Source organism: Ctenocephalides felis, unplaced genomic scaffold (genome assembly GCF_003426905.1).
Source record: "Ctenocephalides felis isolate EL2017-DRISC unplaced genomic scaffold, ASM342690v1 CF-g0.4_SCAFFOLD_01354, whole genome shotgun sequence".
NCBI classification, from domain to species: domain Eukaryota; kingdom Metazoa; phylum Arthropoda; class Insecta; order Siphonaptera; family Pulicidae; genus Ctenocephalides; species Ctenocephalides felis.
The window spans coordinates 1-10,000 of record NW_020537508.1 but is presented as its reverse complement, the minus strand read 5'-3'; the positions used below and the strand labels follow the sequence as shown (position 1 = coordinate 10,000).

At 28.7% G+C, this 10,000-nt stretch overlaps 1 protein-coding gene across 1 annotated transcript in view; it reads left to right on the top strand.

Annotated features, from left to right (window-relative positions):
* Window positions 1-9,831, top strand: part of LOC113369453 (G protein-coupled receptor kinase 2-like) — a gene marked incomplete at its 3' end in the record, with an annotated part of 13,928 nt that extends 4,097 nt beyond the window's left edge. Inside the window, exons 2-9 of the mRNA XM_026610188.1 lie at window positions 4,430-4,574; window positions 5,043-5,192; window positions 8,639-8,734; window positions 8,869-8,958; window positions 9,013-9,149; window positions 9,225-9,322; window positions 9,456-9,566; window positions 9,647-9,831. Of these exons, the coding sequence (XP_026465973.1) occupies window positions 5,141-5,192; window positions 8,639-8,734; window positions 8,869-8,958; window positions 9,013-9,149; window positions 9,225-9,322; window positions 9,456-9,566; window positions 9,647-9,831 (769 nt within the window). The remainder of the gene's footprint in view (window positions 1-4,429; window positions 4,575-5,042; window positions 5,193-8,638; window positions 8,735-8,868; window positions 8,959-9,012; window positions 9,150-9,224; window positions 9,323-9,455; window positions 9,567-9,646) is intronic.
* Window positions 9,832-10,000: the final 169 nt, after the last annotated feature.

The following is a 10,000-nucleotide window of genomic DNA, read 5'->3' as shown; positions in this document are numbered from 1 at the left end:
CCACACAAAATGTCATGACATAGATCATTGTTTTTTTTACAAATTGCGTTGCCTTCTCGATTAAAGAAGAAAAGGGCTGTTTTTAGGGTTTTCCCGGCAATTATTCGTTTTTTTCTCGCCCGTAACAACCATCCTTGGACTTCAACGAACATTTTAAAAAGAATTGGCCAAATTGGTCCAGGCGTTGTTGAGTTATGCGCTTACCAACACATTTTGCGATCCATTTTATATATAAGATATATATATATATATATATATATATATATATTCATATAATAAATGTTAAAATTCATATAAATAAATGATTATGGTATTTATTCTAGTGCTTTTAATAAGTTTGATAAATAAATTTAATTTAAAAAATCTATTTAATCCATTTTATTAGCAAATAAAAAGAAATTGAATATGTGTAAGATTAAATAATTTGCATTTGATAAGAATAAGAGGCCTGTTAGGATAGCATTTTTCATTAGTTTACTTTAATTATATATAGATGTGTCACATTTTTATTTGTTCGATCTAGATAATATTCTAAATGATGTTACAATGTGACTTTATTACTAAACTAATGCGAGCTTTACCATCGCGATTTAAACCCTAACTAGGTCATTAGCATATTGTTTTTCGTATTAAGGATATATTATAAGTTTCTTTCATTGGTCTGTCAATCATCGCCGCATATTGAAAAATGTCGTAAATTTTTCCTGATATTATCTTTGCCATGTTATGACGAAAGAACAACATTGTTATTGTTAATACTAGAACTAATTAAACTACAGCTTAAGACATTTTAATGTCAACAGTCGCAAATATAATGATCTCACGCGTCATATCGGCTTTTGTTTGCTTAGCGTAAGATGATTTACGTATAATAAATATTTACTTTTTCTGGTAGTTTAATATGCAATCAGCAATTTTAACTTAAATGACATTACGTTCAAATATGAAATATTTTCTCGATTGCAATTGTGTCCGCTATACTGAGTTGATCATACGTACTGGGTGGATCAGGATAGCCCCGGATTGTCCAGGACATTCCCGGATTGTCACTTTGGATTACAATTTTTTCTAAAAGTACTATTTGCCTCTATCATCCTGAATTTTTGAAAAGCATAAGTTGACATTGACTTATCGTCATTACAACAATTTAAAATTACAACACTTCTTCAAATATCCAAAAATTAATTATACGACGATTATGGTTATATGAAACTCTTAGAATTTTAGTATTTTCGCACTTACATTTCCATATTAAAATATGGAAACACACTTCTTGCAAGACAAATGCTTTAGAGAAGTGACAAAACTCGACTTGGAATAGGCGATACTTTATACGCAAAATTATAAAGAAAATTTTACAGAATTTTATACAAGACTTAAAAGCAAAAGTTAATTCTTAAACAAAATAAGAAGTTTTGCACTCGCTGCCAGCAATTCTGATTTTAAAAAATTAATTTCTTTTAGAAAAAAAGACTGATTTTTATCGTTTTCTTAATTATTATTTGTTATTTTAAATTATATTTAAATTAAACAACTCCCGTTTCGGATTTGAATTGTAATAATATGTTTACCTTAGTTGTCCCTATTTGTAAAATAACTTCATTCTTTAGAGTAATTGCACTAATATTTAAATAATATAAAGTGTATGCTAAAATCTTTCAGCCAACTTTTTTTAAATCAAGTTTTTACATAAAGCCATTGGGTAATATGACGAGTTTCGTACTTGATGAGCGTCAAATAAATTGAGTTGGTCCGAACATAATTATTTACCCTTGAAAACAACACCGACTAATTTAAGTATTTAAATAAACGAGTTCAAACGAACGTTGCATTAAGCTCTTACAACTTTAAACATTATTGCATTTCTTTCGATGAATTGTTATATTATAGTATTTTTTTATAACTGAAGCTAAAGTTACTTTTTTATGTTTGTTAACTTGCTATTAACTATTTAATTTACTAGTTAATTATTTTATATACTCGATCGCCACTTCATACACAAGAATCATTAGGCTAAATTATATTTTATGTGAGGGTTGTTGATCTTGAATCCTTTTAAAAGTATATTATATGAATCATAAAATTAAATCAGTTAAAAAAAACAAATATTACAACTAACTATTCAAAGTTTACTAACATTTAATATTTAGAGATAAAACTAAACTGGAGGCATTTTTCTATCACTGATATATATATATACCATTAATAGCTTTTTATTTTAAGAAAACTTGCACTAAAAGCTAATTTCTCTTTAATATATAATATAAATAAATAAGTATATATGATAATCTTGAATTGATGTGATATAATTTTATTTGAGTTTAAAAGTCGGGGGTTACATCAATAAAATAGTATGAGTTTTTAGAAATTTATTTAAATCCATACGTTTCGGCTAGCATCTTAGCTTTCATTCAATGGCAATCAATATAACTATAAAAATTAAAACTAAATAAACATGTAAGAAAATTCATAGGAAAAAAAACGATAATAATAATAATAAACACTTACAATTTTGTATCCTAATATAATATAATGGCCGGCCGTGGTCCCGTGGTAAGAACGTGGGCTAGCAATCCTAGTCCGGGTACGAATCCAACTGCGGTCGGTTCGGTATCAAAGCAGCTTGATACCAAATTTTCACTTGAAATCATAAATTTCAAACATGATCTCAAGTAAAATGGCCTTTCGTGGGCATTGCTGCAGCGTACGTATATGCAGAGGGTGCAAGAGTTGTAGTAGCAACATGCCTCTTGCAAATAAGAGGTACTCGGATTGTATCCCTGTACTCAAAAGAGTTGGAGAATAAGTCATACACCGGGAGAACCTTGGGGAGAAGTAAAATTCAAGTAATAAAAAGGAAAAAGTAATAATCATGTAATAAGTAGGAAAAAGTAAAAAATGTTTGTAATACGTAAGAAAAGGTAATATGCATGTAAGAAAAAAAAGTGTTAAGTATCTTAAAAAGTAAAAATGGTAAGAAATGTAAGTATAATATATATATATATATATATATATATATATATATATATATATATATATATGAAATTATCATTCCATGGTATGAGTATGTGCACAGTGGTAAAATATATATTTTTTTACATCACAAATGGCAAAACACACAAATAAACACGAATAACATTATAAGTTGTCGAAACTATAGTTTCGTCGACATATTATGTATTACTTTTGCAAACGAAGAGTGGAAAGGGTTAACGCTTCAGGCAAACTGATCAAATAATTGATGTAAAAAATGTTTGAAGATTATGATGGACGATCAAGATATATTTTCAAGATTAAGATAATTTGAATTAAGGGGGTTGTTCTTTTTTTTTACAAAAAATGCAAGGTATTTGTTTTTGTTTTTCTCGAAATGTATTTATCATAGAGACATGCGTTTTTTTTTAAACAAAAATTACATAATATAGAATATTACGAAATTTCTTTTTGTTTTTTTCGCTGACATTTTTTAACCAGGGGCCGCCAAAGTCGGCCTTGCAAAATCGATCTCTTTTGCGGTGCCACAGATAATCTGTTGCGCATCGCCCTGAAACAATAAAAGAAACTACGTTGAAGAAGAAGTTTGAATCCAGTCCCCCTACAAAATGAAAGAAAAAAAGCAGGAAGGAAAAAAATGGCAGCTATTTAAAAAAAAGTGTCAAAAAAGGACTTTTTTTGGGGCGAGAAGCTTTGCAAAATTTTTTTGCGTAATGTTATCAAGTTGTTTGAGGTAGGAGGACTAGGTATTGCAGTGGTGAACAAATTAAAAAAATGTAAGTCGATCCGACTTGTACTTTTTTTATTAATTTGTGGCACCGCATTGAAAAAAGTCAATTTGAGAAAAACGTATTTGAATTTTAATACAATGTACTAAATACACCATTTAATTTAATGTACTAAATACACCATGGTGTTCAAAGATGCTGACACATTAAAAGATCATGTGCATGAGGTATTATAATGAAAAAGAGGGCAGCTGGCATACAATAGCTCGCGGAGATACTATATATATATATATATATATATATATATATATATCTATAATTCGTCAATCCAAAAATAGATATTGAGATGATTTTTTTTTTTAATAATTCTAAGGTTTTTAGCTTTCATAATATCAAAAATCGACAAAAAAATAAATAAATAAAAAACCGAACAACCCCTTTAAATGAATTATTTGGAATGATTTTACTTTTAATTATTTATTTTAGAAACAATACTGCAACATGAGTTAATTTAAATGTTGTTTAGATATGATAAAAAATAATGAATATAAATGTGTTTGTGTACACATTGTGCTTTTTAATTTATACATTATTTCATTATTTAAAAATATAAAATTCCAAATGTTTGTAGAATGGATTCAATTCATTGTTCTTAGAATTGTAGTGAGTGGACATTTATTAAAAAAGATTAAATAATTTTTTTTCAGGAATTGTATAAATCAATCTATACACTGACTGCAGCATGTATGTGTGCATAGCAGAGAGTAATTTTTGGTTCCCGGGCTTTTGCCTGCAGCGGTTTTAGTTGATGCTCCTGAAAAGTATTAAGCTGCTCAAAAATTTGTGCCAAAGGTGAGATATGTCTTTTTATTGATACTAAGAGCAGTCTTTACAAACGTTGTACCTTAACTTACGATTTAGATTCCAAATTGTTGGGCCAAACTTGTTCAAGCTGGCGCGGCGTTCATGACGATTTTTCCACACAGAGTGCAGTTCATCACAAAAATAAAAATAATTTGTGCTTTATAGTTCCATATAAATAAATATTTTGTAATACATGCGATTGCGGTACCGGTCATGGCCATAATGAGTAGTATTTGCTTCTGGCCAGATGTGCGTGATATTTACGTTTGGCCTAGCTTTCGTACGCGGGCTATTCTAAGTTAAGGGGTTAACAAATGAATTTCAGATTCTTGTATTAATTTGTGTTTATAAGACTTTATTCTGATCTCACATAGCTGATTCATAAAGTAACCTATATCTACCTATTTACAATATATATTATTGGTAATAATGTAATTTGTTGCCTTTATTTTGTAGTTTATATTGAAGTATTATCGGGCCAAAAAAGAAAAGTTGTGAATTGACTGTGTGTCCCGCTTTTGTAGCGGGATAGTTCAATCAGCAACCTGGAACTAATGGAACTGGAGAACATTGTTGCCAACACTGTATATTTGAAAGCTCGTGAAGGTGAAAGTAGATACGTGAAATATGGTTGAAACTTACTTTTTTAACATTGAGCTAATATATATATTTTTATACTAATACTATATATTTTTGTGCTAATATTTTTTTGCCGGAACGCTAAAATTAAAAAACCGGTTTTTATGTTTGTTCCGGTTTCGTTCAAAAAGGACATAAACAAAAATTATTACAAACCCCATTTTGTGCATATATATATATATATATATATATATATATATATATATATATAATAAACACACATATATATATATATATGTGTGTGTGTGTGTGTGTGTTTATTACAATAATAAGGACGTTTAATAAAAATTAGTTAAAGTAAAAATTATAAAATTCACTTATCAAATTATTTTCTGTTGTAGCAGATTTTTTAATTTTTTTTGCCGAAATGCGTTCCGGCCCTAAAATGATTTGATATAATAAACCAAACATACAATACATAAAATATTTATTTATTTTTATATTATTATTATTAAATATATTTATATATTTACTAGCAAACCCGACGAACTCCGTTTCGCCACCAGATGGTTTCAGAGAGAAGATGAAGAATTTTTTTGTTTGTTTTATATTTGAAAAGGAAAAATTTGATATTTACACAACTGTAATGAATTTATTTCGATTAAAAAAATGAAGTGTTTTTAGTTGAACTTCTTTAAGTAAATGAAAGTGTACCCGCCAATTATCCGTTTCATTGAAGTGCTCTTTGTAAACATTTTTGTTTTTTGGTCTGACGTTAACACAAACAAAGCGGATGGTTTTCCAACTCGTGAACAGGCAACGTATTACTGCCCATGTGAAAAAAAAAAAGATTTTCTAAATAATCTATTTGAAATTTATCCCGCAAACACTAAGCGATTGGCCTTGCGACTTGTAATTGTCATTGCGAACGCAAGGGGAACTGGAAATTGCAATCGTTTGAAGTCAAACTGAAGACCAGTCGGAATCATTGGTATGTCACCAAATTGTCAGCAATTTTTGATTGAATGGTGAAATTCAGTGCGTGTATATCATTATTTGTTGCAGCAAGAATTGCTCGTTGACTTAACCAAGCATAATTCTGATAAATACGGTGCGTGAAGTTCCAGCAATTTGCATTAAGGCACGATGCCATGCACCACTAATTTTCTTAGCTATAAATTGTGGAGCCCGAGACCTTTCCAACGAATGCAAAATTGTCGAATTCGGTTCGTGCGTTCTGGAGTTATATCGTCAGGAAGGAAAACCCGACTTATTTTTATATATATGTAGATTATTTTGTATATTTATTTTATTATGTATTGTATGTTTGGTTTATTTTTATATGTAATTATCAAAAATAATGATTTTTCCTGTGGTGTGACATGTATATCTTTTATTCTTTAATTATTTTAAATATAAATTTAAATTTATTTCGTTAAATTCTGCAAATATCCTTTTAGATACTGATTAACATATGTATGTATATTTATTTGTATGGGTAAAAGTCACATAGGGACATATGCTTTTCGTATACTAAGCATCAAAATAAGATACTTTGCCGAAGAAACCATTTCTCTAAAATGAATTCTGATGCCTGGTGCATTCATCCAAAGATTGGGTCAAATTTTAAAAAATCCTGTTTTGGCTCATTTAGAGCTCCTCAATAATGTCCAAATGTATGACCGACCCCAGTAAGTTTGGAATGCTGATCTACCCATGCCCATGGTTCACCCGCTGGGACCTTCCTTTAGAGGTCTCCCATACAAAAGTTACATCATTTTGGGTGGATTGGCCTTCCAAAGTTAGTTGGGGTATATATATATGTATATATATATATATAATATATATATATATATATATATACAGGGCCGGTCCTGGGGTCCTTAGCGCCCGCATGCAACTTTTTTTATAGCGCCCCCCCCCCTGTTAATTTTAACTGTTCTAACAGTTTGTCATTAAAATTATATAAATATTGACATAATTTTTTAAAAATATATAAAATGTATAAAATCTTAAAGCGTATAAAACACATGGATTTTCAATTTATTTACAAAATCGAGGAAATTCGCGTGTTGATTATAATCAAAAATTTTAAAATTTTCAATTATTTTTAACGTATGTGCAATATTAATATTTGAGTTTTGAAACATTTTACTTATTTATTATACAATTTATTCTATTGAGCAACTTACACCAAGTGAGCTAAAAAACTAGCTTTTCATTTTCAGTCATAATACTCATATTTCATGTTGGATTTTTTAATTTTAAATTTTTCATTATTTACAATATCCAAAATTGAGTCGTAAACTGTTCTAACAGTTTGTCATTAAAATTATATAAATATTGACTTCTTCTTATTGATGTCGTAAGAGCGGTATCAGGTTTTAAAGTTTACTTTTTAACGTATTTTAGAAGTATTGTCCAAAATCAGTGAAAAAATGCAAAGAAATTACACATTTCTTGAACTATGTTGGAAGAAAAAACTAATTATATGTGATATTTATTATTTCTGCATAGTTAATTATTATTAAATTTAGAGTATGGATACCACTAGGTATAAAAAAAACCTTAAGAGTTTCATTCCAAAGTAAATTTTGCTTCCATTTTTCATATTTGTTCCATTTTCATAACCCTAACCACGCATGTCTTCAACATTCAAAGTTCTGCAGATGCGAAACATTTGCAACAAAAACAAAAGTTACAATTCAATTTTTCGGAATAAACATACGATTTTCTAAGCACTGACTCCCCATTTTTCATTTTCTCGACTATAATTTGTTTAAACTAAATCAGGTTGCAATTTTTCGTCAATAATGCCCAATAATTAATTTAATCTCTCGCAGGTTTGCGCTTATGGAATTGAACACTAGATAATTTCCTTTTCGATTTCACGGTAACTTTAAACAAAGAAAAAATTGAATAAGTCGATTGAGCAATAAACAGAGCTGTTATTTACTAATTTGCAGAGTTATTAATCGGTTAATTGTTTCTACTGATATCACATTGCAAAATAAATATGCTTCTTGTATCTTCGTAACCATCGTTAAGTTAGATTATTTATTATAATCTAATAAGTATTCTAGATTTTATATAAATAATAAAAAAATATAAATAATATAAATTTAATTTTCAAAACCCGTTTTGGCGCCCCCTAAGGCTTGCGCCCGCATTTTTTGCATGCATCGCATGCATGGCAGGACCGGCCCTCTATATATATATATATATATATATATATGTATATGTATGTATGTATGTATAAACCAATACTTCAGTTTCATATTATTCATCAATCTGTATTTGCCTGCGATTGAATAAAAAATAAACTTTTATTATTTGTAACAATTTTAATGGTTTTTGAGCCAATATTATTCATATTTATCGCCTGATTCATTTATATTCAATATTCATAATCATTCAATCATTATCATTTTCTTAATGTTTTACAATATGATTAAATATTCGCATAATCTTAGGTGGATCAGACAGCAGCAAAGGCAAAAGCAAAAAATGGAAGAAAATTCTGCAATTTCCTCACATATCTCAATGCATAGATATAAAAAACAAAATAGGTATGCTATTATTCACTTTAAATGAATCTATGTTCGGTATTACATGCATTTTAAAATATTAATGAAATGATTTATTTAAATATTTCTCACTAATATTAAGAGTTGCAAACTTGTATTATTAAATTATTATACAGATGTAAGATACAGTTACGTAGTGACACAGCAGCCATTGGGAGATTATTATTTCGCCAGTTTTTGTGAAAAGAAAAGACCACAATATTATCGTTTATATTTGTTTCTTGGATGATGTGGAAAAAATGAACTGGAATTGGATGAAGCACGTTTGGAGATATCATTAGAAATAAGTAAGAAATACCTCACAAGTAGTTCAATTGAATCGGGTGATAACCCTGGTAAAACAGTGATTGATGTATTAAATGATGATGTTATAGAGCTTGTAAAAACAAATTATCAAGTGAGTGAAAATGTTTTATTCAGGTGATAGTTTTACTACTTTTATTTCCTAACTAAACATTTAATAAATTCACAGGTGGTTGTAAAGATCTATTTGAACTTGTGTTTTAATCATCAAAAACTTTTTGGCAGGGGGCCTTTCTGGGATTTTGAATCATCAATGTATTTTCATAGGTATGGCTGTTAAAATTCAACTTTAGTTACAAACTATTATATGTGACATGCAGTTTATTATATTTATTGTAAATAGTAGAAAAATAATATTTTATACATTATCAAAATTGCTATACTGGTTTATTAAAATTAGATATTTGCAATGGAAATGGCTAGAAGCATTGCCTGTAACATACAAGACTTTTCGAATGTATCGAGTTCTAGGAAAAGGAGGATTTGGAGAAGTTTGTGCATGTCAAGTAAGACTGCTTAATTTAAATATATATTTTTTAAATTCAAAATTGAAAAGATTTAGGAAAAATTCAAATTTTGTTTTTTAGGTAAGGGCACGGGTAAAATGTACGCTTGCAAAAAATTAGAAAAAAACGAATTAAAAAAAGAAGGGGGAGTCAATGGTGTGTTGATTGAAAAGCAAATATTACAAAAAATTAATTCAAGATTTGTTGTCAATTTGGCATATGCCTATGAAGACCAAAGATGCCCCTCTGTTGTTTTAACCATAATGAATGGTGATGTTGATAACAATATTGATAAATTGATATATGATTAATTTCTTGGAGGGCGTAACATCAAGTAAAAAGTAAATCAAGATTTTAAAACATCTTTATTTTCCATGCGTTTTGATGTAAAAATCTCTCATCTACTTGATGTTATGTATGTGTGTGTGTATATGTATAT